This window comes from Heloderma suspectum, chromosome W (genome assembly GCF_057233095.1).
Source record: "Heloderma suspectum isolate Gila_16-S chromosome W, 16-S_ref, whole genome shotgun sequence".
In the NCBI taxonomy this organism is placed as follows: domain Eukaryota; kingdom Metazoa; phylum Chordata; class Lepidosauria; order Squamata; family Helodermatidae; genus Heloderma; species Heloderma suspectum.
In genome coordinates this window covers 66,762,323-66,788,382 of record NC_139475.1, presented here as the reverse complement: position 1 = coordinate 66,788,382, position 26,060 = coordinate 66,762,323, and the positions used below count along the sequence as shown (strand labels likewise).

Genomic DNA, 26,060 nt, shown 5'->3' with positions numbered 1-26,060 from the left:
TACTAACCAGGATCTGAGTCTTCCAGCTTCTCCTTAAGGCGGGGGAATGCAGGTCGAAGGGATTCAGGGTATTTCAAGAATACTTTGTACATGATCAACACTGCTTTCTTCCTGATGTAGGGCTTCGTGTGAGACATCTGACGGGGGGGAAAAGGGACACAGGAGAAAATGTTCACAAAAAATTAGCCACAATTTCTTTATTCCACAGCTCATCAGCAATACTTTTTCTCCCTGCTTATACTGTTCAGGGACTGCTGTGGGGGGGAGAAGGCCCCCTTTGGGTACAGGTTTTGATCAAGGCCACGCAGATTCTTGTGAAGCTAGTGAGAGATGCAATAACGCCAAAACGCTTGATGTCTGCCTCAGGAGCATCCGTATACAGGGTATGAAAGTGTTCCTGCTAGAACATAGGTGCTGTGCTTTTTGTGTAGGGGCCCCAACCCACAATCCTGTGTAGCAAATGCAACCGCCAAAGGCCACATGGTCCTGCTCATTCTGGTAAGGCTGCTGCAGCTGGGAGGAACCATTTCCCCAGCCCTCAGCCAAGAGCTCCAGACCTGTCAGGTCCTGAAAACCTAACTCTGTGCTTTTCGAACTTTCTTCCTTTCACAGCACCTGCACTGCATTTCCAGTGCATTGCAGAGGATTCTGGTGCAACAAGTCACCGGAAGGTTGTGAGCATCCCCACCCACCCTGCGGGAAAAGCACAGCAAGGGGAAGGGCAGCCCGGCCCCAGCAGTTAGCCAGAGAACAGGGAAGGGGCTTTCCTTCATCTGCAGGTTGCTCTCTGACAGCAGAAGAGAGAAGGAAGACCTTGCCAGGAAGTTTTATAATAACAACAACAACATTTTAATCCTGCTTTTTCTTCAAGGAACTCTAGATGGTTCTCTCCCTTTCTCTGAATTCTCACAACCACCCGATGAGGAGGGTTAAGGTCAGCGTGTGTGACTGGCCCAGTGGTGCCAGGTTCAATCCCCAACATCCCAAGGTTGACTGCAAATCAGTGCAGACAATACTGAGACACACACCAACGGTCTGACTCTGTATAAGACAGCTTCCTACATCCAAGTGGGGATTTGAAGCTGGGTCTCCCCAGCCTGACTGTGACACTAACCACACCACCACACTGTCCCTTTCTGTGTCCTTGTGGTCTGGTTTAAGCCAGTTAAAGATCATTGGACTGAAAGACAGGGGATGTACAGTCAGGGCCAGAAATATTGGAACAAGGATAACCGTTTTGGCAGTTGGCCTCTGTACACCACCACATTGCAGTTGAAAGGAAACACACCCAGATGGGAGCGAAGTCAGGACTTTCAGCTGTAATTGAAGGGGCTTGACAAAAGTGGGGCACTGACCATTCAGGAAGGACAGCCAGTGGCACGCACACACACCCGTCGTTAGGGGCTCATAAGTAATGGAGCAAGCCAATGTCATTTCAAACTGAAGGATCGCCTTCAATACCTGGGTGAAAATCCTTTGCAGTCAATGACTGCCTGAAGCCTGGAACCCATGGACATGACCAAATGCTGAGTTTCCTCCCTCGAGGCACTTTGCCAGACCTTCACTGCAGCTGCCTTCAGCTGCTGCTTGTTTGTGGGTCTTTCTGCCTTCAGTCTTGTCTTCAGTAGGTGAAAAGCATGCTCTACTGGGTGGAGATCAGGTGACTGACTTGGCCATGGAAGAACATCCCACTTCTTTGCCTGGAGAAACTCTTGGGTAGCTTTTGCTGTATGTTTTGGGTCATTATCCATCTGCAATATGAAGCGGCGTCCTATCAGTTTGGCAGCATTCGTCTGAATCTGAGCAGAAAGTATAGCCCTATACACTTCAGAATTCACCCTGCTGCTTTCATCAGCAGTCAGGTCCTCAATAAACACCAGTGACCCGGCTCCATTGGCAGCCATACATGCCCAGGCCATAACACTGCCTCCACCATGGTTGACAGATGATGTGGTATGCTTGGATCATGAGCTGTTCCTTTCCTTCTCCATACTTTTCTCTTCCCATCATTCTGGTACAACTTAATCTTGGTCTCATCAGTCCAAAGAATCTTATTTCAGAATTGGGCAGGCTTTTTTAGGTGTTTGCTGGCAAAGGCTAATCTGGCCTGTCTGTTCTTGAGCGTGACCAGTGGTTTGCACCTTGTTGTGAAGCCTCTGTTTTCACATTCAAAAAGCCGTCTCTTGACTGCAGATGTTGACCGTGACGTGCCTACCTCCGCAAGGGCGTTCTTGACCTGGCTAGTTGTTGCTAAAGGGTTCCTCTTCACCATGAGCAGCGTTCTGCGGTCATCCGCTTTAGTTGTCTTCCGTGGTCTGCCAGGCCTTTTGCTGTTGCTGAGCTTGCCAGTTAATTCCTTTTCCAGGATGCTCCACACTGCTGTGTTGGCCACTCCCACTGCTTTTGCTATCTCTCTGATGAGTTTATGTTGTTTCCTTGGCCTAACGATGGCCCCCTTCACTCGCATGGACACCTCTTTGGGCCTCGTGTTGGGGTTCCAGTGAACAGCTACCAGATGCAAATGTAACCCTCAGAACCACCTCCAGGCCTTTTATCCGCTTGCTTGGTCATGGGGCACCCAGGAAACAGGCCGCCCCTGGCCATGCAGCTGCTTGCCAGCCATTCGTTCCATTACTTATGAGCCCCCAACGACGGGGGTGTGTGCGTGCCACCGGCTGTCCTTCCTGAATGGTTAGTGCCCCACTTTTGTCAAGCCCCTTGAATTACAGCTGGAAGTCCTGACTTCGCTCCCATCTGGGTGTGTTTCCTTTCAACTTCAATGTGGTGGTGTACAGAGGCCAACTGCCAAAACAGTTATCCTTGCTCCAATATTTCTGGCCATGACTGTATCTTTAATAAAAGATTTTCGGAAGCATATTAAGTTCTCATGAGGCACTGGCCTGACCTGCTGGGCCTCACTATAACTCCACGTGAACTGAGATAAGACCCTAGAATGCCACTGCTTCCCAGGAGATACAAAAGTAGTAGCGGTAGCTCTCAACGCACTCCACTGCCTATTTGTTCTTGGGGCAGTTCTTCTTCACTTGAAGAACATTTGGAAGTAATGCAGACCTTAGCTGGGGGACAGTGACTTCCAAAGAGCTTTGAAGGGGCAGCTGAAACCTCAAAGAGGCTAGCCAGAGGAATGAGCAGTGCAAGCAACCAGCCCCCCTCCAAGGACTCACCAGAGTCATGATGTCATTCGCCAAGTCTCTGGCAAGATCAGGAGTCACAAAACAGGACAGACCAGTCAGTGCAACTCCTGTGTCATACTGGTTGGGGCTACTCAAGTCCTAGAACAGCATGGCAGGTGAAGAGGGGTGGAGGGAGAAGAGATACAGTCTTTAGTCTTTCTTGCAGTACTTTGCAAATCCATTTATAACAGAGCATCAGAATTCACACCATGCAACTTACAAAGTCACACAGACCTATGAAAACTTTAACCAAGAAGTGACCCATTAAAAACATATATAACCCTCTGCGGTTTTTAAATGAAGGGAGCAAGTTTTCAAAGGGCTGCTTTCTCCCACATGAACCTGCCCACATTAGAGGTCCTTCCCAAGGTGGCTCTGCCTTCTGGAAGAAAGCAGAAGGCAATAGAGGCAGCCTTCTTGGCTGCAGCACCCCCACTTCTGGAACGCTCTTCCTAGGGTACCTGGCTTGAGGTCTACTCCAACGGACATCCTTGTGCTGCCAGGCAAGGACTTTTTTTTACAGATCTTAATTGTTTTTAAAGATGTTGCTGTTTTGTTGTTTTAATGTGCATGCTTTATTTGATACATTATGAATTGTCAGCTGCCCTGAGAGTAAATAGCAATGGGAAGCATATAGATTTAAAACATCAAGAAAGCACAGACAAGTGGAGGTTCAACAGAAGAGCTCAAGATGCTATTGCATGGGTGATGGGAAGCCATTTTTTTTTTTAACTTACCTTTCGGATCTGGTTAGTCGTCAGCATGATGACATCTGTCCCTTCATGAAAGCACTGAGAGGCAGCCAAGTACCCAATCCTCTGCACAATTAAGAAAAAGGGAGTCACTACCTAGGGCTGAATGGGCCTCCTGCCGCCATACACAGGTACAGGAGCTCTAGTAGCATTCTAGAAAGTCTGGAGCACTGTCTAATCTAGTGGTTGGTGCAAGAGAAACAATTGTGGCAGGACAAGAACTGAGGCTGTGGGTAAGCTGCAATTCAAGTGGGAGCACAGGGTGGGTGAGAAAGATACAGAACAAGGTCCTGCAGGCAAAGTTCAGATTCCTGAGAAGCTTAAAAAATCTTTCTAGCTCTAATGGCTGTGAAAATGCACTTGAAAAAAATTCAGAAGCCAGGGAGAGCGCTAAATAAGGCTTCCAGTGGTACTGGGGTTCAGTGCCTGGCATAGCTCTTGGCCACTCTCGATGACAAACAAAACCAGAATTAGGGGGGGAAAAAGAGAGATTGTGCAAACAGATGGCAGAATTGGGCTTTTTTAGGAGCAGGGCTTGGACCACCCACTTGCAGATTTTACAAGGTGAGGTTCATACTGTCCTGGTTCTGACTTCTTATCAAGCAAGGGTATGTGGGAATGATAATCCTGAACAGGAGTGAGCTACAGAACTCCAACAGAGGCCTCAAAGAAAATGGGAACGGCAGGAGGAATGCTAGGTGGCTTTTAACAGCCCACGTTTCATGCAGGCCACTTACTTTGAAGGTGAACTTTGATGCACTCATGACTTCAATGATGTTGAAGGCTGCCCAGCTGATGTCATAGCCCAGCATCTGCAACTGTTGCGGGGGGGGGGGGGGGGCAGGGAGAGAAAAAAGGCCAAGATATAAATCTAAGCACAGCAAGGGACCAAGGCAAACTTGGGTTTTTCATTCTCCTCCCACTTATGAGCAGAAATACTTCTTGCCTTTATTCTTTGTACCCAAGGCTGCACCCCTGACCCTGAAGAAAAGATTCTGTACAGAATATGTCCCTTTAAGCCTTTCAGAACCAGGACCAGCCTTTCCCCCTTACCATGTGAGCCCCCCACCCCATGGCTTCATTCTTTCCAGACATTCTACATCTCTAGTATTTCTATAAAAATGTTCTTATTATATAGGTTTTAGAAATCACTGGGGGGGGGGGAGTAAAGGCTGGGCAACAGTATATAAATACTTTGTCTTAAATTCTAAAAAAAAGTATTTCATAATCTAAAGCTGCTCAATTGGGGGCGGGGAACGGTCCTCCGAAAAAAATGGGGGGAAATTTTTTTTCTGAATTTTTCCATTCCCCCCCCCCCCCAGGCCTTTACATCTCTAGTTGTAGGAGGAACCTAAGTTGAGGAACACTGTTCCAAGGCAACCAGCTGCTAAAGGAGGGCTCCTGGAGAAGTGGGAATCTGGGCAGCTGAAGCATCTGTCAACCCCATATAACAACCTGCAGTCGCCACAGTGGTCTGAAGGCACAAGGTGCAGCTACCTTGCTAAAGCTAAGGCAGTCTGGGTCTGATCAGTGCCTGGATTAAGGCCACCTGGAAATCCCATATGAACAGCCTCAAGTTCCATGGAAGAAAAATGGCATGTAAGTGTTGTTTATACTTCTCCTCCTCCTCCTCCTCCTCTACCATGTCTTCCAGAAAAGGAAAATGCTGCTGTAGCATGCATGAACTGCTTCAAGCCACTCAAGAGCCCATCTCAGGATGCTCCCCAGAGGAACAGGTATCTGCCTGCTACCAGGTTGCGATGAAAAGCAATATAACCTGACACCTCAGCGAGTGTGATACTTACGTAGGTGAGCTTGCAGACCGCATTTGCTTTCACTGCAATGTTATCCTGCTTCAGCTCTTGCTTGATCTCATCAATGCACTGAGAGATGTACTTCGCCTGGAGGAAGAGAAGGACAAAGGAAGGGGTCATCAGCAAATTTCTGCAAGGCAAGTATTGCCTAAAGGTCTGACAGCTGGGACACACTTCACTTCTATACACAAATATTTAATTTGGCTACCCTGAGCACACTCTTCATAATTCTGAGGCTGAAATGCAGCAGGATTGCCCACTCTCAGAGGAGGTCACCCACTGTCTCCCTGTGCAAGTTGCTACTTTGGGTTATCCCTGAGTGCCAACAGGCAGGCCCAGAGGAGAAATGCATACAGACACACAGTAGGTGACCTCCAAGGCCAGGTGAATCAGGAACTTGTCTGCACAGGGCATCACTGGATCACCTGATCAGAGACACAGCAGGGTTACTTGCCTTCCAAAGAAGCTGCCTGGAAGGAGGCATACCTAAAGCCACACACGGGACTGTGATTAACCAATGCATTTCTTGCAGAACACTAATAGTTCTCTCAAGTCATATTTGGGAAGAGTCTCATGTGGTTTAGGGATCACTGCACTAGGGACAATCTTTAGGGGAAAGGGACTCTGCAAAACCTCCCCCACCCCATAATTGAGGCTGCAGCTTGCCTTGACTGACTATAGAGTTATGGCCTGCTCTAACATAGGGGTTCAAGGTGGGCTTCAGCCAGCAATTTGGCAATTCTGGAAAATACTGAATTGGAAAATTTGCCAATGTACTAAAATTGATTGGGATGTGATCTAGCATGTCTGCCTTATTTCGGTCAACAGAATAAAGAAAATTATACCATGTTAATTTTATATGCTGTACAAGATCTTTGAAGGTTTTTTTCCCAATTGCCAGAAGTGTTCAAACTGGAATATGTAATTAGGGAAAACAATTGCACACCGTTAGCATGGTTTAAATATTATATTCAAAACCAATACAATACTTTAGTTGAATTTTTTAAAAAATTGAATACTTGTTAATATTTTAAGACATGACAACTCAGTAGCATTTTAGGGTGCAATCCTATGCATGTTGAGACAGAAAAAAGTTCTCTAATTCCCAGCATTCCTCCAGCCAGCATGGCTAGCTGGGGAATGCTGGGACTTGCAGGACTTTTTTCTCCTGTCTAAACATGCATAGGATTGCACCCTTAAAGTCAACATACAGCCCCTTTCTATGACAGAAGTCTAAAAATATTGAAAGAAGCAATTGTGGGGCTTCCGGCAGATAGGACCGGGTTCCCCAATGCCTGACCTTTAATGTTGGATTGGCAAGATATATGGAGGGTCGTGCAAACTACTCATTCAGCCTTTGCTATGGTGTTAACTTGGCTCTATCCTGTGCTTTATACACTTCTCTGCCAGCTGGTTTCAGATTCTCCTCCTGTCCAGACCCCAAGAGTGCAGACTATTTGTCTCTTTTCGAAAACACTGATGTGACCAATGTGCTTCCAGTCATGGGAATTTGCCACAGCACATCATAAAAGCACATGAGGCTGCTACTGGGAGATCAGATCAAGACCAAGATGAAGACGCTGCAAACATCAACCCTCAAAGAGTTAAAGGCAGAGACTGCATATAAACTTAAGACAGCACTTTCCAGCCTTCCAAAATTCTTTGGCGGGCCCTAGGGATGTACGAAACCCCGCTTACCTGGCTCCGCCGGGATCCGCTGAGGGGGGAGGCGCTCCGTCCCTCCCTCCCTCCCTCCCTCCCTCCCTCCCTCCCTCCGGAATCCTCGCCAGCTGGCTCCGCTCAGTGGGGATTCCGCAGAGCCACCGGCCAGCTCGGCCAGCAGCCGGACATCCGGCCGCTGGCTAGCAGGGACGCAAATGGCAGCGGCCGTAGCCACCGCCATTTGCGTTCCTTATTTTTGGCCATCTTAGTCTACGTAAATATTTACTTAGACTAAGACGAAGACAACGAAGGGGAATGCAAATAGCGTAGCGGACACTATTTGCGTTCCCCTTTATTTTCACCGTCTTACTCTATGTAAGTATTTACGTAGAGTAAGATGGCGAAAATGAGGGGGAACGCAAATAGCGTCCGCTACGCTATTTGCGTTCCCCCTTAATTTTGCCGTTTTAGTCTACGTAAATATTTACGTAGACTAAGACAGCCAAAAATAAGGAACGCAAATGGCGGCGGCAGCTGCGTACGAATGTTTGTTTGTTTTTTAACCCAGACGTGATAGGCTACGTAAGTCTTTACGTAGCCTGTCACGAATGGGAGAAAAAAAAACAGACTGCAAATGGCAGTGGCAGCCAGTCGGAAGACCAGCCACTGCCGCCAAAGCCGCCGCCCGGAACATCCGCCCCAGGTAAGTCTCGTCCTGGGGGGGATCTGTGGGGGGCGGCAGGCCGTTCCGCCATGGAGTTCGGGGGGCCGAATACACTGGCATTCGGCCTCACCGAGATCCGTGGCAGAATTCTCTGACATCCCTAGCAGGCCCATAGTTTTGAAGTGAAGCACCTGATTTGCATGCAGGAGGGTACAGATTCAATCCCCAGCAGCTCCAGTTAAAAAAGGGACTCGAGTGGCAAGGCTGCAAAGAGACATCTGCCTGATACCCCCTAGAGCTGCTGCCAGTCAGTGTCGACCAACTTTCGCCAACCTGGTACTGTCCACTGGCCATGCTGGCAGGAGCTGATGGGAGTTGAAGTCCAAAACATCTGGCACTAGGTTGGGGAAGGCTGGGGAAGGCTGGAGTAGACAATACCAGACCAGATGGACAAATAGTCTGACCTGGTATAAGGCATCTTCTTAGAACCTATGATAGCAGAAGCACAATTTGGAGTTTCAAGTTTTCAATTCAGACACCTCACGCCTAAGCCAAAAAAGATTTAGAGTGTGTGAAACAAAGAATTACCTGCACATAGAGGAACCCATCCACTATTTCTCTGCAGGAAGCATTCTGGATATGCTCCCCAACAACTGGGAGCAGCTAGTTCTGCCACATCTCTGCATGGGGAAAGACTGGATGACTCTGAGGCTATCAGAGGGAGATGAAGCAGCAGCCAGGCACTCTCCATCTTACTTGGATCCAGCTCAAGCTGACAGCCTCCTCCCTCCAGCTACCCAATTGCCACTGTTGAGGCCATGAGAGTGAGAGGAAGGAGCAACCCTTCCATTGTGCTTGGATCCAACTCCATGACCTGCTGAGCTATGCAACTAAGAATGAGTGCCTGAGTTTATTCTTTTCTTTCTCCCTCCCAAACCCTTTTCCTTTTGGGAAGTGTATTTTAGACTGTAAGCTTCCTGATCATTTTTAATGGGCTTTGGGGGTCTTTGGGGGCTGAAAAGTGGGGTACGAATGTTTTAAATAACTAAAATAATGATGATCCCATCACATTTGATGCAAAGACATGACAGAAGTGACTGTCCCACCCCTCAGAGGCCAGAGCAGTGAACCATGCAGAGATTCAGCAGGAGGCTTCCTTTGAGGGCAGTTCAGTCAACCATCTCTCTCCAGCGGAGAGATGCAACAGGCGGCCTCCAGTGTCAGGGAATGTTGGGGCTCATGGGAATCTAAGTTTTCATGGCGCCACATTTGGGAGCTACTGATTTAAGGAACTGGTGTGCAAAATGGCAACCGTGCAACAGAATCCTTGAATATTTGAATGACATTCTTCAAATGACATGAAAGTCAGTCAGCTCACTGACTTTCATACTGGAGGAGTGTGAAAGGCATAGTGGACAGGTAAGGAAGACTGAGCTTCAAGTCCTTGCTCAGCTATGAAGCTCTCTGGGCAGCCTTGGAACAATTGCCATGCCTCAGCCCAACCTACTTGGCATAGTTAATGATGAGAATACAACTGGATAACCCGATCCATGCTGCCCTAAGCTCCTTGGAAGAATAGCAGATACAAATGTCAGACAAATGGATTCCACAGACCTCCTGAAAAGGGACAGTGCTGCCATTTCTGGAAGAGAGCATTAACTACTTTAGTCCTGCTTAGCAGAAATGGCTGGCTAGAAGAGTCTCTTCCAAGGCATCACCTGCCATTACCCAACGCAGGCAAATACGGTATAGTTACTACTTTTCCCCAGTGCTTCAGGGCATAGCAAAGAGAACATCATTTTAACAGATACTGAAAGCAGCAGCAGGCATGTTGATTTGTTTTCTGTACAAGTTTAAAACACAGAAGAAAACCCCATGAACACAACTTGAGGAGGAGCACCTGGCATGTATTACTGAGACTTGGGTGGGTGAGCTGGGTGGAGTCAACCTGACTTCGCTCTGCCCACCTGGGTACGCAATGCAGCACCAACATAGGTTGGAGGACTTGGGGGGAGGGGAGTCGCCGTGGTTCATAGGACCTCCATCTCTATCACCAAGAGACCACTCCACCTTGGAGCGGACCTTGAGGGGTTGCACCTGGTGTTGGGCCATAGAGACAGATTGGGGATGCTGCTGGTGTACCGCCCACCCTGCTGCCCAGCATCCTCCCTGACTGAGCTGGTGGAGGCAATTGCAAGTGTGGTATTGGAGGAACCCAGGACGGTGGTTCTGGGTGACTTCAACTTCCACACTGAGGCTGTCTCCGGAGTTCCAGCTCAGGACTTCATGGCCTCCATGACAACCATGGGGCTATCTCAGTATATCATCGGCCCAACACATGAAGCAGGGCACGCCCTTGATTTGGTTTTTGCTCCAACTTGTGAGATGGGTAGTCTGAAGACTGGGGGGCTCCAAGTAACCCCTTTGTCATGATCAGACCATTTCCAGGTGAGATTTGAACTTATGGCGTTACTCTCCTCCCGCGGGGGTGGGGGACCTATTTGGATGGTCTGCCCCAGGAGACTGATGGAATCCAATGGATTTCTGAATTCTCTTGGGGATTTTCGAGTGGAGAGAGCTGGTGATCCAGCCGAGGCCCTAGCCTCACCGTGGAACAGTGAGATGTGGAGGGCCATTGACTTGATTGCACCTGAGTGCCCTCTCTGGCACTGTGGAGCCCGTTCTGCTCCCTGGTATACCGGGGAGTTGCGGTCAATGAAACAGGCTGGACATCAGCTAGAGTGGAAATGGCACAAGACTCGAAGTGAAGACGACCGAGCACGCTCTAGAGTGCATAATCATGCCTACTGCGTGGCAGTGCAGGCAGTGCGGGCAGCAAAGGTTTATTTTGCTGCCTCCATTGCATCCTCAAGTAGCTGTCCAGCAGAGCTCTTCCAGGTGGTCCGGCGGTTGTTAACAACTTCCCCAGTAAATAGGGCCTTGGCCCCGTCGAGGACTTGCTGTGACCTTTTTGCATCGCACTTTGAAGACAAAATCACTTGTCTCCACAGCAAACTTGATGCTGTTGTTAGTGCAGTACCAGTCAAGGTGTCTGATGCCACCATCTGCTCAATTTTGTGGGATCAGTTCCAGTTGTTACGGCCTGATGATGTGGACAAGATGCTTGCAATAATGTGACCAACCACGTGCCCTCTTGTTCCCTGTCCCTCCTGGCTAATAAAAGCTAGCCAAGGGGGTATGACTGGGTGGGTCCAGGGAGTGATAAACACTTCCCTACGGGAAGGGGTGGTCCCTGCTGTCCTTAAGGAGGCAGTATTGCAGCCACTCCTGAAGAAGCCCACTCTGGACCCAACATTATTAGACAACTACCGCCCAGTCGCAAATACCCCTTTTCTAGGGAAGGTACTTGAGAGGGTCGTGGTGGACCAACTGCAGGCACTCTTGGAGGATACTGATTATCTGGACTCATTTCAATCCGGGTTTCGTCCTGGTTATGGGATTGAATCAGCCTTGGTCGCCCTAATGGATGACCTTTATCAAGATAGGGACAGGAGGAGTGCAACCCTGTTAATTCTGCTCGATCTCTCATTGGCTTTTGATACCATCAACCATGGTATCCTCCTGGATCGACTCCGTGGGATGGGTATTGGAGGCACTGTGCTACAGTGATTCCGGTCCTACCTATGGGGCCGATTTCAGAGAGTAACATTGGGTGACTATTCCTCGGCCCCTTGGCAATTGAGCTATGGGGTGCCGCAGGGTACCGTCCTGTCCCCAATGTTGTTTAACATCTATATGAAGCCGCTGGGAGCGGTCATTAGGGGATTTGGAGCGAAATTCCATCAGTATGCTGATGACACGCAGCTCTATCTCCCTGTGAGATCTGAATCAGGAGAGGCTGTGCAAGTCCTGAATCAGTGCCTAGACTCAGTAATGGGCTGGATGAGGGCCAATAAACTGAAGCTGAATCCTGGCAAGACGGAAGCCCTGTGGGTGAGTGGTTCCCGGGTCCGGGAGGTAGGCTCATTGCCTGTTCTTGATGGGGTTGCACTTCCTCTGACAGATCAGGTCCGTAGTCTGGGGGTACTCCTAGATCCATCATTGTCACTGGAGGCCCAAGTGGCTGCGGCGGCTCGGAGTGCCTTTTACCAGCTTCAGCTGGTTCACCAGCTATGGCCTCTCCTGGACAGGGATGGCTTGACCACGGTGGTACAGGCATTAGTAACCTCAAGACTGGATTACTGCAATGCGCTCTATGTGGGGCTTCCCTTAAGGCTGGTCTGGAAGCTGGAGCTAGTGCAGAATGCAGCAGCTCAGCTGTTGTCGGGAGCTGCCCCTTTTCAGCGTGTAATTCCTTTGCTGAGGGAACGGTACTGGCTGCCTATTCGCTACCAGGCCAGGTTTAAGGTATTAGTACTAGTGTACAAAGCCCTAAACAACTTGTGACCAGGACACCTGAGAGAGCACCTCCTTCTTTACCAACCTGCCCAGTCACTGAGGACATCGGAGGGCATGTTCCTGGTGGTTCCACATGGATCAATGGCCCAGTTGGCATCCACTAGGAAAAGAGCCTTCAGTGTGGTGGCCCCCTTCCTGTGGAATTCCCTGCCTTTAGAGGTCAGGCAGCTGCCAACACTGTGTTCCTTCTGGCACCTCCTGAAGACATTGTTATTTCAAGAGGCCTTCCTTGCATGACCAGCCGTGGTTTGTTAAATCCCACTTTGTTGGGGTTTGTCTTTTTAAAAAATGTTTTAACTCTTTTAACCTGCTGTTTTATTCTTTTACCATGTTGTTCACCGCTCCAAAATCTTCTGATGTGGAGCGGTACATAAAATTTGTAAATAAAATAAATAAATAAATAAATAAGCAAGCAAGCAAGCAAGCAAGCAAGCATCTACCTGCAAACCATGAGCTTTTTACAATCCCATCTGAAACAAGGGATGCTGAAAGATCCCCCTTGTACATTATGCAACAGATCTCTTAACACGTTGTACCTTGCGGTGGCTGTGTTGCAGCAGAAGAAAACAGATGGCATGGAATCCATCACATCTGTATCTGGTTCTCTGGGTGGGGCTACATCTGCACTTGCCAACAAGCCACTGCTCTGTTGTGCAAGACGTAATTGCCCAGGCCACAATTAATGTGATGGTTTAAGATGCGTGTGTGGTTAAATTCGGTAACAGCAAGCCTTCAAGTCAGGGGTGTCAAACCTCTTTCTGCCCGAGGACCACATTCAATTCTGGAGACACTCCTGGGGGCTGAGTGGGCAGGGAGAAAGGCAAAGGGGGTGGGGCCAAAATAGCAGCAATAGTTCAGTTTCAAGCTCTTACTGCCAATAACTAAGCACTTCAACCTTTTAGAATGGTGTGCGTGAGTGAGAGAGACAGACACGACAACACAAAAGTCAGGAACCCACCAAATGATCGGCAGGCAGGGAAAATGGGGTGACCTGTAAGGATTTTCTTGGGCCTTGCAATTTACATTTGAGTACAATATGGGTACCATATTGAGTACCATACTCAAGTACATTTTTGAGTACAATTTGGGTACCATACAATATTTGAGTACCATATTGTACTCAAATTTACATTTGAGTACAATATGGTAGTGGGCTGCGGTGGCTTAGTAGTTAAGAAGCTGAACTGCAGACCGGAAGGACAGCAGTTCGAGACCCGAGTGCCGCGTGATGGAGTGAGCTCCCGTCTTCAGTCCCAGCTCCTGCCAACCTAGCAGTTTGAAAGCAAGAAACTGCAAGTAGATAAATAGGTACCGCTTCGGCGGGAAAGGTAACAGCGTTCCGTGCACCTCGGTGTTCAGTCATGCCAGCCACATGGCCACGGAAGCGTCTTCGGACAGCGCTGGCTCTTCGGCTTAGAAACGGGGATGAGCACCGCACCCTAGAGTCGGACACGACTGGTTGGGGACACCTTTTTTTTTTACAATATGGGGAGGGGGTTAAAGCTAATGGGCAACAAGGCAAGTAGGGGAGTAAGATCCACTGTATTAAAAGCATGATTGATGCTGACAAGAGAATTTTGATAACCTTCCAACCTTATCAACTGTGTCTTCCTTATAAGGAAACTGGGTAAAAAGTAAGAGGTCATAGATAACGTATTGTGGTTTAGGATTCCGCTGTCTGGAAATAAAGGGAAGAAAAAAGGAGCTGTTGACCACATAAAAAGAGAACATAGACCTGTTTTACAGTAAACAAGAGGTAGAAGGGAATATTTGGGAAATGTGTCATGAGATGGGATGTATAGAATGACATGGACCAATAGTTGTAAAGATTTTGGAATATGTATTAGAGGGAAGGACACCAACTTTGAGAGGGTATATAATGGGGTAAACAGAAGAGATCTGGGTCTTCTTTCTTTCCTCCGGGTTGACCCTGCTACACTGTGGTCTATGTTATAGGCCATGGTTGAAGCCAGGGTTTGGGCTGGGAGAGAGTCCCTTTCCCGTTTTGGGTAACGTAGCGCTTTGCGAGTATGGCTTTGCTTGGTTGAAGGTTTGTGTGCTTGTTAAACTTTTCTTCATCGTTCTTTAATAAATGCATTTTGCTTATGTCATTGTTTTAAACCTTATTTATAGAATTTAAGTAAATCTGGATGAATGTAAACACTCTGGTCTCAGTCCCCAAAGAAACCTCGCCTACCCCATCAGGGCCAAACTGGGGCTGTTTAAAGTAGGTGTGCCTAGGTACCCAATACCAGGGACCCTGACATTTTAGCCTCCAGTTTTTCCCTCACAGACCCTCTGGTGAACTCCAGAGGGCCAGACTGGAACACAGGTAGGCTGAATTTGGCCCATGGGCCTGAGGTTTGACACACTTTCTTCAAGTGAAAAGACCTTTTCAATCGCAAGCACAACTGAAGTTAAAAACTGAGGGGAGAAACGCCCAATCGTTGGGTGATATTTATGTAGTGCCACAGTGTTTTGTAGAGCAACATAAGCCAAAGGCAGGCCCCTATCTCAAAGAACGTACAATCTGAATTTCTATAAGGGAAGGGAGAGGCAAGGGTAGCAGGGACGAAGCCACAATGGAGAATAGGCAGCCATTTACAAGTGCAGGAGACCTCTGGGCAGCTGAGGCGGTTATAGAATTTGAGGAGTGATGTCAGGGTTCCTTTTACCCACACTGAACTTCAAACGCCAAAATCAATCACAGACAAGAGACTTGGCTCTGCGTCTGTGCCTTGCATCTATTAATTCAGACTTGCCAAACACTGCCTCTCCCTGGTTGCTGTCTCTCACAGGGGCAGGTGAAGAGGGACCTTCCTCCTGCAGCTGGACCTCTGAAACCTGAGGAGTCTGCCTAGCCATGTCTGGACTAGCCTGGGAACATACCTCCCCCATGTCTGGCGGTTCTTCTTCAGAATCTGAACTACTCTGCCACTCCCTGCGCTCAGAAGCACTCCTGACAAGATGCACCAAGAACTTTATGTTTCTAGCCCTTATGGCTAGAAACATCAGCCAGAAAAAGCATGGTGAAACCTTCAGACTGTGGGGTGTGCACTCCATTACTGCCTCCCTCAATGATTTAGAGCAATATAGATTTTGCAAATGAAAGCACACATACATGTTGGCTTATTTATAGAGCTGGCAGAACTTTGCTTTTCTGAGAGCAGATTCTGAATAACCTTGGTACAGAATTTAGACTCTTGCGTAGCACTTAGGAATTCCCCTGAAAGTAGGACATGTATAAGCCACTGCTATATAATCAGAGGACATAGTCTACCTTTACGATAACAGCTGACCTTTGTGACGGTTGGAGTAACCTAAGAAAATTATCTCAGAAGACACTCTCTCATGATTCTAAGCATACCTGGGAGATCAACCAGAGTTCTTGTTGCCTGTAGGTATGCAGGATCCAGCTCCTGTGAACACTTTAAAAGGCCTTGTGTGTAGTGGTTCTGAAATTGTAGGGTAATTCCCCTCCTGGGGTGAGGGCACAGAGCACCTGGAAGTAGTGCGTGTGCGCTCTCTCTCTCTCTCTGTGCGTGTGCACATGTGTCTTAACGTCCCCTGGCAGAGAACCCTCCATTTATCCAACCTTGGATGGACAGGCATGACTCAGTGGCCCATCATCTCAACCTGCTTTGGGAAGAAGGACATGTTTTGTCCTTATGATGTACCCTGATGCATGATTTTGGAAAGAGCATATTAGACATCTTGTTCTACTCATCTTGTAATGCAAACACTGGATAAGTACATCCGTGCAACAGAACTTTGTGCACAGGAGTGAACAATTGGCAGACTGGGAGCCTAGGAGGGCTGGATTTGGCACCTGGGCCTGAGGTTCTGCACCCCTGCCTTAACTGAGTATTCTGTATTTTTGTTTTATTTTTACACAAAAAACATAAATGTAAAGTTACTGCTGGCCATCACGGCTAATAATTTTATAAGGGTTATAGGCAATCAAATAAAGACTACCTCATTTATCCACTCCAGATATTAACATCCACCCCTTGTGGCCCATGGACTAGAAATTGAATTGCATTAGCAAAGGCAGGGGGAGGGGGGGGGGAGAATCAGCAGCATGAACTCTGTCTAAGCCTCTGTGTAAAAAAAGAAACACTCAGCCTCTCTTCCCAAGTATGTCAGTCTCTCTTGCCCTCTCCCCACCCAAATCACACTTTGCTTTGTCATGTGAAGCTGCTGAAAGTGAGGTGTGATTTTTGCCAGCCTTAAATTTAAGGAGTCTAATTCATTAACCGAGCAGCCTCTCTGGAGCGTGCGTGTCATTACATTTAGATCTGCAGTTGGCCCAAGGGGAGTATATTTTAATTTATTCTAACATGTAAATTATTCCAGTTGAGCAACAATAGCTCATCTAGCAGTTGAGAAGATAAAGTATTTAAAACACAGAAGGAGCAAAAAATTCAGGCTTGGCAATTGTCACCCAGTGCTTGGAATCCTGAAGGTCAAAACATGTAGATGAGATGAACTAAGCAATCACCCCAAAGCCAGGCAGCCATGACATCTGGCAACAAACCAAAAGATAATTCCAGCAAACTGCATTAAGTCTACCCATGAGCCTTGAGGCAGCGAGGAAGGAAGCATCTGGTTTTGATATGCTGAGCTGGCCTAGTGTAATGGGGGTGTGGGTCAGGCAGGAAGAAAGGTTTCTAGCTGCCGCTAACCGAGCTGCCCAGATCATAGAGGAGGAGGAGGCTTAAGGACCTAGAAGAGAAGCATGCAGAGGCCTGAGGGAGGAGGCTGTGATGGGAAGGAAAAGTGGAGGGGGAGAAAAAGCAGAGAGGTGAAGAAATCTGAAAAGTACTTAGTCAGCCTCTAGTAGCTTAATAAAAGTACCCACAATATCCATGAAAAATACGGGGGGGGGGGGGCGAACAGATAAGTTACTCCCTTTTTGGCTGTAGACCTTCCAGTAACAGCCCTCACATTTCTCTTTGCCCAATGAAGTTAGGTCACAAGACTAAAGATGGGTGCTGACCCAGTCCTGTGCAAGGCGAAAGAAATGAAAGGACTCACCCCTGCCCAACTCGTCTAACCACTCTTGGCTTGGTGCTGTAAGCTACGCCCTGGCTTGCCTTGCCACTATTGTGGATTGGCATGGATCTTTCATGCACAAAGACAAATTCTAGAGCAGCCAGGACTGAATAAGGCAGCACAGGTGCTTCTCACAAGGCATTGTGCAAAATGAGGCACATCTCCCATTAGAATTAGGCCAGAATTAGGGAGACAGCACAGAAGCTCCCAGGTAAGCAGGTAGACAACCTTGTGCCCTACAGATGTTTTGGACTACAACTCCCATAGTCCCCAACCACTGGCCATGCTTGCTGGGGCATATAGTCCAAAAGAACTGTGGCTGTTAATTTATAATACTTGAAGTCCAGGCTGGGCATTATTTCAGTCTCTGCAGTCTTCTCGTTATCTTTTATGGCACAACTGTGGAAGTGCACAATGAGCTGTATGAGCAACACGCTGCTCCAGTACAGAGATGTTAAGACTCATCAAATCCTCATTCATGGCTAGAAATTCCTAACAAGCCCCTTCTAGAGGTTTCCCCAGGGACCAGTCTGGGGTGGATAGCCTTCCACAGGTAAAACTCACTGAGGCAGCAGCTCTGCCTCCAGGTGTCAGGGCCCAGCTTCAGTACTGCGGTGGGCCTTGTAGGTTATAGCCAGGATCTGATTGGAAGTAGCCTGGAAGGGCTGGGGCCTATTCAGTTTCTGGAATGTCAGCGTCTGTGTGAGCTTCTCTCTGTCAGTGCTCTCAGAGCAGAGCCAGGGGGAGTCACCCAACTCCCTGTCCGCCTGCTGGTCTGGCCTTGGCAGGCAGGGAGGCTGGAAGCTGTCGGTGAGAACCTGACACAGGTGGGGCGGGGTTTGCGGAAGGGTCGCCCAGGTTGAAGCGTCACTGCTGGAGGGCTGAGCAGTGCCGCCCTGTTTAGACACGGGCCTTGCTGAAAGGCTAAATTAGGCCCTTGTCTGTCAAGGGATCTGGAGGGGGTGTCTTACAGACACGCCTTCCCTTTTAAGCTGATGCAAAGGCAAAGAGCCTTTGCTAGGAACATGCTGTCAGGTTTCCTGATCCCCCCAGTGCACATGCTCAGGCAATCTGACACTGGACACCCAAATCAGTGAGATTTCTTTATTACAGGGAATCCCACGGCAAAAGCTTAATGGTTACACTCTTCAGAAATCATATAGCTGATGGTCAGTAGCTATAGGTGCTGTGTAATTCCAGAACAGTCTAAAGCTAAACACTACTACCGTGACTGAGATCCTCATCAACGTGGTTTCTCCGTTGCCATCTCCACGGTTCTGAACACAAGGGAAGGGACTCTGGATTCCTGGGTACCTAACCCAGACAATCCTTTCACGGGGCCCCAACCCTGGACAGGAAAGGGAATGATTCCTGGAATGAACCCATCAGGCAAACAAGGGGTAACTTCTTGAAGGGCTTAAGCAACCCACACCCATAGAGAGTCCAACTTTGAATCTTTTGTTGTTAACTCCAGGCTACCTGGTCAAGGCCCATCAAGGTCAAGGGAAGGGCATACCCACACACGCAAGGAGTTCCAGGCCACCGCTTTTGCATTGGCAACTCCACGCTGCATGATTTCTGGCAGAGAGAAGTCCAAAAGTCATAGGTCAAACCCAGCCTGCCGTACACTGAGCTGACTACAAACACAGACACACAATCCACAGCAATGAGAGTTCAAGTCTATGAAAAGCCTCACAGTACTTTTCATGGCAAGTCCTTAGCAATCCAAAGTTCCAGTCCATGTGCAGACAGCCTCCAAAAGCCCAGACGATGATGGATCCAAACAGAGAAGGCTTTGGGCAATGAAGGTGAGATGTGCCTAGCAAAGGCTCTTCGCCTTGGCATCAGCTTAAAAGGGAAGGCGTGACCATAGGACACCCCCTCCGGATCCCTGGACAGACGAGGGCCTTTAGCCTTTCAGCAAGGCCCGTGTCTAAACAGGGCGGCACTGCTCAGCCCTCCAGCAGTGACGCTTCAACCTGGGCGACCCTTCCGCAAACCCCGCCCCACCTGTGTCAGGTTCTCACCGACAGCTTCCAGCCTCCCTGCCTGCCAAGGCCAGACCAGCAGGCGGACAGGGAGTTGGGTGACTCCCGCTGGCTCTGCTCTGAGCACACTGACAGAGAGAAGCTCACACAGATGCTGACATTCCAGAAACTGAATAGGCCCAAGCCCTTCCAGGCTACTTCCAATCAGATCCTGGCTATAACCTACAAGGCCCACCGCAGTACTGAAGCTGGGCCCTGACACCACAGCTTGATCTGGGGACTTCCTGCACGCAACATGTGTGTGCTACCACTGAGCGATGGCCACTCCTCGAATGACAATGCCAGAGTTGAACTTCCCGGTTGTCAGCCCAACTGCTCATCTGCCTACCCTGTCTCTTGGTGGAGATTCTGCCATGCTTCTGCTGGGGGTCAGACTAAATGATCTTCAGCCTCCTTCCAATCCTTAAAATCTTATGATTCTGTTAGTGCAAGCCTTGTGCGTGGTGACCAGCTCTTGTTAAAAGTGCTATCCTAGTTGTTACTTTCCACAGTTTGCTGAAAAAGTAACAAGTCTGATTTAATTGTAATGAATCATGCTGCTGCTTCATTTTACTGGTTTTTTCAATTGCTTTCATTGTTGTTGTAGTCTAAATTGTTTTTAATAGTATTTTAAGCTGTGATTTGAATATCATCATATGTATACCACTTAGAGATTTTATTATATTAAGCAGTGTGTGTGTGTGTGTGTGTGTGTGTAATTCAAATAAAATAAAATAAATAATACTAATGGCAATTTTTTCTCTTGTGTGTTCCCCCTTCTCCCCCTCTCCTTTCTAGACGATGGACAAAGAATTCAGAAAGTGGATGAAATGGTATGGGAAAAAACACGCAGATTACACAGTGAGTGAAACTGAACCACAACGTTTACCGTTAAAAACAAGCAACTCTTCCCCCAACCCTAATATGGATAACATTTTTCCTTTTGGTGTGGGAGCTTCAAAGGCTACACACCAAGTACTTTACAGGCTACGATGATGAAATCCGGACTCTGAAAACCCGAATGGGGTTCTAGTCCTTGTGACAGTGAAGGAAATTGTTGTTGTGTGAAAGCCTCGTGTCATCTATAGGTCTGAAATTTAAGGGAAAGGGTTCTTCTCTCTTAGAAAAAATTCAGAGGCTAAACTTGCAAATATCAGAAAGAGCTCTTTCGCCACCGAGCTTTAATCAGTGGCCACATTCACACATCAGCCATGAATTATTGCTTAATAAACCAGAATGTGAACAAGCTGCATGCTGGTGCACACAAGCCATTTACTCCCACTTCACCCTTTCCTTTGCATGAGTGGGGTAAACGAATGGGGAAAGGGAGAGCCTTGTGTGACATCCGAACCTTGCATTATGATTTATTGTGCCCAAACAAGCCGGGAATTGTAATGCAACAACAAACCCTGGTTTATCATAGAATAGTAGGGTTGGAAGGGGCCTACAAGGCCATCAAGTCCAACCCCCACATTGTTTAAAGCCGGTCTACAATCCTAGCTTGTTTGAGCAGAGTAAACAAGCCGCGTTGGGATATCACACACAGCTCTCCCTTTCCTGGTTGGTTTACCTGCTCGTACAAAGAGCGGGGTGGAGTGAGAGTGAGAGGGCTATATGCACCAGCCCAGTGCTCGTTCATGTTCTCGTTTATGAAGCCATTGTTCATGTCATAAAGTGACATGTGAATGCGACTGCTGGCTCAAAAGCTCAGCAGCTAAAAAACTCTTTTTGCCACGTATGGCAAGTTTAGCCTCTGAATTCCTTCTGAAAGAGGCACCTTTTTCCTTAACTTTCAGATCCTCCGGTGATTTAGAGCTTGGCTAGATGCTCCCTCTGGGCATTTCTGCTTGTGTTTCCGTTAATGAGTTAAGGCGAAAAGCTCTTCATTGCAATTAATACAGACAGATGGCGTTCTTGTGGTTCCTACACAGAAGTATCCCCCACTGAACGCTAGCCAGGTATCTCGGGGCAGTAAAGTGGTTATTTTTAGCATGTCTGTTGTAATGAGGTCTCTCTCTCTTCCCTTAATGCTTCTCACCTATTGCCTTCCTCCCAATTTCCCTAATAAACTAATAAGTTGCTCAATTATCTGTATGCTTTAGGAGAGGAGATGGACACAGATATACTAGTACAATGTACAATGGGAGAATTATAATCGGCTGCTACGTTAATAATGTTGAATTTTTCCTTATGCGGGCTGGATTAGATATCGGGGTGGAAGGTATTCGGCACGGAGATACTGTCCTGCCTTCCCCTTTCTGGATTCTTGCTGAAATTCACCTCCCTAATCTGAATGAGGAGAAATGCAAGAAGTTGAGTTGCTACAACTTCTTTTTTTCAGGCAAAGGGGAGAATGTCAAGGACTCCTTGGCGGCCTCTTTCAGTCTAATCCAGTAGCCAAGTCCAGACACAGACAAAGGGATTCCTTTCAAAGCTTTATTCCTTTTTTACAACTTAACAACTATTAGCGACTAGCTATGAGCAGCAGAGTACCTATGCCCTCAGTTGGAACAGTTGGTCCCCGTTTGAAGGAGAATCACTGGCAGACCCTGAACTTATGGGCTAGGGAGAGTCCCTCCCCTTTTCCCTTGGAACCTCTGGGCGCAACCGTTGCTTGCGCGTCAACCGGGCACTACGCCTCCTTTCCGTGCCCTCCATTTGGCGCCGCTCCCTGCGTCGGCGTCGTGCATCCAGCAAGCCCTCTTCCTGCGCTCCCTCACTCCCGGGACCGCTATCTATGTCAGGAATGCTGGTGGGAGGAATCTCTGCCAGGTGTTGGCCCTGGGAAGGATGAGCGCGCGCCTCTCCCAGGAGCAGCTGCTCCACCTCAGAATCAGAACTACTCTGGGATTCTATGGGCTCAGTGTCCACCCTGACAGAGAAGATGTATTGTGAATGAGTAAATATGATATGACTTGGTTGGGGGCAAAGTTCAGAGAGCTAGAATTCCAAAATGGGGTGTGGGGTCGGGTCCAAATTGCAGGGATTGGCTGGGGAGACAGAAACCACCGTCTCCCCTACCGATTATTCTGTATCTTTTCCCAGACGTGCACCTTACCTACTGCTCCGAGCTTTGTTAGCATTTCCCAATTAGTTGGGGCTTTTTGCAGTCTCTCCGCGCTCTCTGCCCACCCCCCTCCACCCCTGTGCAAAAGGGCAGTTTAACGGTCTGCTCTTTTGCTGCAAAACAGCCAGCAGGATATTAACTTGTTCCAGATAGATATACTTAACGCTCCCTTTTCAGCGGGAACTTTTCAGCCGCTCAGATATTTGAAAAAGCCCTCCAGTGCCTCCTGCGGCTTTGAAACGGAGCCATGTCCCACAGCATTGGATTCCTGCTGCTCCTTCGGGTTTTTAAAAATTATTATAATTATTTTAAAAATAGTTGTGTGTGCTTTTCCAGGCAGAGCAAACAATTATTTCTGTGCCAAGTGTACTGCATGGAGGCTGCTGGAACGAGATTTTGTGCATGTAGTGTCATGCACTTAGCCAGTCAGCCTGGCCAGAGCTCTTCCCATGTGTGCGTGTGTGTGTTTGTGTAGGGCACTGTGTGCTGGTTTCTTTTTCAGATTTATTTTGGAGTCCAAAACTCTAGAAAAGCAGACTTCTGGAAAGCTGCTGCTTTCTTAATGTGTGTAGTCCTCAAGTCGTATGTTTTTCCATTGCCTCCACTTGAGATGCCAGCTGCCTCTCATGGCCAAGGCTCAGACTCTGGTTGCCATGAACATCATTTCCACAGACTCTTCTGGGTAGGCCTACCGGGGGGGGGGGGGGGGGAAGAGCGTAACCTGCCTCAGTGCTGCGGCCTAAATTTGGAAAACTCCTGATGAATTGGAGAAGTCGCACTGAAATAGGGAGCTTAAATAAATATCTGGAACAATATCCACTATTGCATCATCTGCATTGGCTTCTGGTCTGATTCTGAGCCCAGCCCAAAGTGCTGGTTACCTTTTTAGAGTCCTGTGCTGTTTAGGACTATGGTATTCAAAGGCCCAACTTCTGCATATTCTTGCTCAGCCACTCAGGTTCTTGGGGAAGGCATTGCTCTGCATCCCATCCAGGGCTGCAGTTGTGGGGGAAGGGTTACTCCCAGGTTTTGGAATTCTCTGCCACATGGGCTGTTCTTTGACAGTGTTTTGTTGTTTGGTTTAACAGCACTGTTGTTCCAAAGGGCTCTTGGACTGTATGCTCCCCTCCTTGGACACTAATGCTGTGTGTGTGTGTGTGTGTGTGTGTGTGTGATGGAAATGTTAGCTGCTTTTAACATTCCTTAGTGGAATGGAAAGTGTGGGACCCAAATATTCTAATAAATTAAATAAAAGGGAAGTGGACAGGCAGTGCTCTGAAGTCTGTCTTTGTTGAGCCAATTACAGTTCGATACATCGGGGCTCCTTCACTGCCTAGGAAAATGAAAAATATCTGTTGCAGATAGTCCCGTCTATGCATTGCTCACTAAGGAGATTAAGTTTCTATGTCTGAGACCGCAGAAACGAGATTGTGGGGAGCAGTTTTTATGGAGGCCACATATGTGGCAGCGGCGGCTGCTGCTCCAATTATTCTGGCATGCTGCAGCTTCCTGATATAATCTTTGCCCCCAATAGAAAAAAGTCAGGCAGAAGATAGAGGTGTGTGACCACTGTGCACCCCCCCCCCATTTCAGCGCCATGTTAATACCCGAAATATATTCACAAAATCCCACTTTTTATAAATGTATTTAATTCAGGCTAACAGCCTCAAAATGTTTTTAATAGGCTGTTGAATTGTAGCTTGAGTTGCATGAGTGCCTTGAAGAGCCAGCCATCTTCTAGTTTCCAGAAGCTTTTGTGCCTATGGTCACCTGGAGGTGATCCTTCCTCGCTGCAAGCAACCAGGTGCTTGGCCTTTAACAAGCCTGGATTAATTAGAAGATTCCAAGCTGTTACCGGGGGTGGGGATGGGGGGTTGTATATCCTTACAACAATCCTGTGAGGTGCGTTAAGCTGGGAGTGACAGCCCCAAGGTCACCCAGTGAGCTTCATGGCTGAGGATTTGAACCCGGGTCTCCCACAACCTGGTGCCCTCCAGATGTGTTGGACTGCAACTCCCATCATTCCCAGCCAGCAGGGCCATTGGGAGTTGCAGTCCTAATACATCTTAGAGAGCACCAGGTTGGGGAAGGCTGCTCTAGACGCTACACAATACTGGCTCAAAACGTTTGGCAGGCCCTTACGGACAATAACAACCTTCTCGATTCGTAAGGTTTCTACAGCCACAGAAAGAACAGCCTGGCTCCACTGGCTCCCAGTACTAGGCTGGGTCCTACCACAATTCAAATACTAGGTTAAGAGTAGATACCAAAACCTCTAAAATCTTGTAACTATATATTGGCGTTCGGGGGGGGGGTGTACACACGTGCGTGCGCGCTCCCCCCCCCCATTTTTCTTCTATCAAAGGCAGTCTTGGAGGTGGTACTCCTGACCTGTGGGGGTGAGCGACGCTGCTTAACTCTTCCACCTCTGGCTGTCCTGCTCAAAATCCACCCTCCCCAGCTATGAAAGGGAAAGACTATGGCTACCTGTCTCTTTATTCCATGGTGGGTGGAATTGCAACTTCAGGAGGTGGTGGTGGGAGATACTGGGGAGTGGGGAAATGGTTGAAGGGGAAATGGTTAAACAGCCCCCCCCCCCGCCCAAGACTGTAGCCTCCGCAGCTGCTTTTGGTTAAGCAATAAAAAAGTCAGAGGAAAAAATAGACTAGCATCGTGAGATCTTAGATGGGCTTACAAACAAGACAAGTGACTGGTTATGTTGCTGTAGTAATTAATGTGGTATCAAAACAGAGGATTGAGGTTGGATGAATGGTTGGCAGAAAGAAAGTAATAGAACCAGCGAGGACTTGGACTCCGTAGATGTTTTCTTTCTGTCTCTCCCTCCCTCTCCTGGGGCATTGTAGTTGATATGTAATGCTAACACTGGCCAAGTTAAAATGGGAATTTCAAGATCCGTTCTTCTCTCCTGTCATTGTAGCTGGAAAGAGGAGACTTCCTCTCAGAAGAATGGCGCGAGAGAATCGCAAACACAAGGTACAGTGATGGTGGATTTATTTTTGACGTAGATCTCCAGGACCGCCACGGCAGATGTGAAATGGCTTTCCCTGTCTCGTCTCCCACCATGGGGGATTGCAGTCTGCTCTTCTGCCCCTCCTGCTACGGGATGCTAGAAGGTGGCGCCAGTGTGCATGCTCCCTGCTTCCTGGAGCAGCAAGAACTTTCAGGGGTAGTGCTTCTTTGGGGTTTGTGTTTCCTTTGGGGGCAAATGCCTTGGAGGCATTAGGGCATTTTTGGAATATTTGACTTATTTCCAAACTTACAATCTGGTCCCCTCCAGACGTGTTGGACAAGTTGTGGTCCAACACATCTGGAGGGCAACAGGTTGCAGAAGGCTGAAGTAGGGCATAAGTCCAGGCAAAGAGCACACGCTGCTCTCTGATAGCAG

General features: G+C 48.1%; 1 protein-coding gene across 5 annotated transcripts in view; it reads right to left on the bottom strand.

Moving 5' to 3' along the window:
• Positions 1-26,060, bottom strand: part of LOC146334127 (AP-3 complex subunit delta-1-like) — an 87,734-nt gene that overhangs the window by 40,560 nt on the left and 21,114 nt on the right. For 4 of the 5 annotated variants that reach the window (XR_014786429.1, XM_084825230.1, XM_084825226.1 and 1 more), the window contains 5 exons: positions 5,752-5,847; positions 4,684-4,764; positions 3,932-4,012; positions 3,186-3,293; positions 8-137 (listed from right to left, as the gene is read on the bottom strand). Coding sequence is in view for 4 of the 5 variants with exons in the window: in XM_084825230.1 (XP_084681356.1) it covers positions 8-137; positions 3,186-3,293; positions 3,932-4,012; positions 4,684-4,764; positions 5,752-5,847 (496 nt within the window). In the remaining variant the exon portion in view is untranslated. Of the gene's footprint in view, positions 1-7; positions 138-3,185; positions 3,294-3,931; positions 4,013-4,683; positions 4,765-5,751; positions 5,848-6,605; positions 6,673-26,060 lie in introns of all 5 variants that reach the window. The other variant, XM_084825229.1, reaches the window with a different exon arrangement.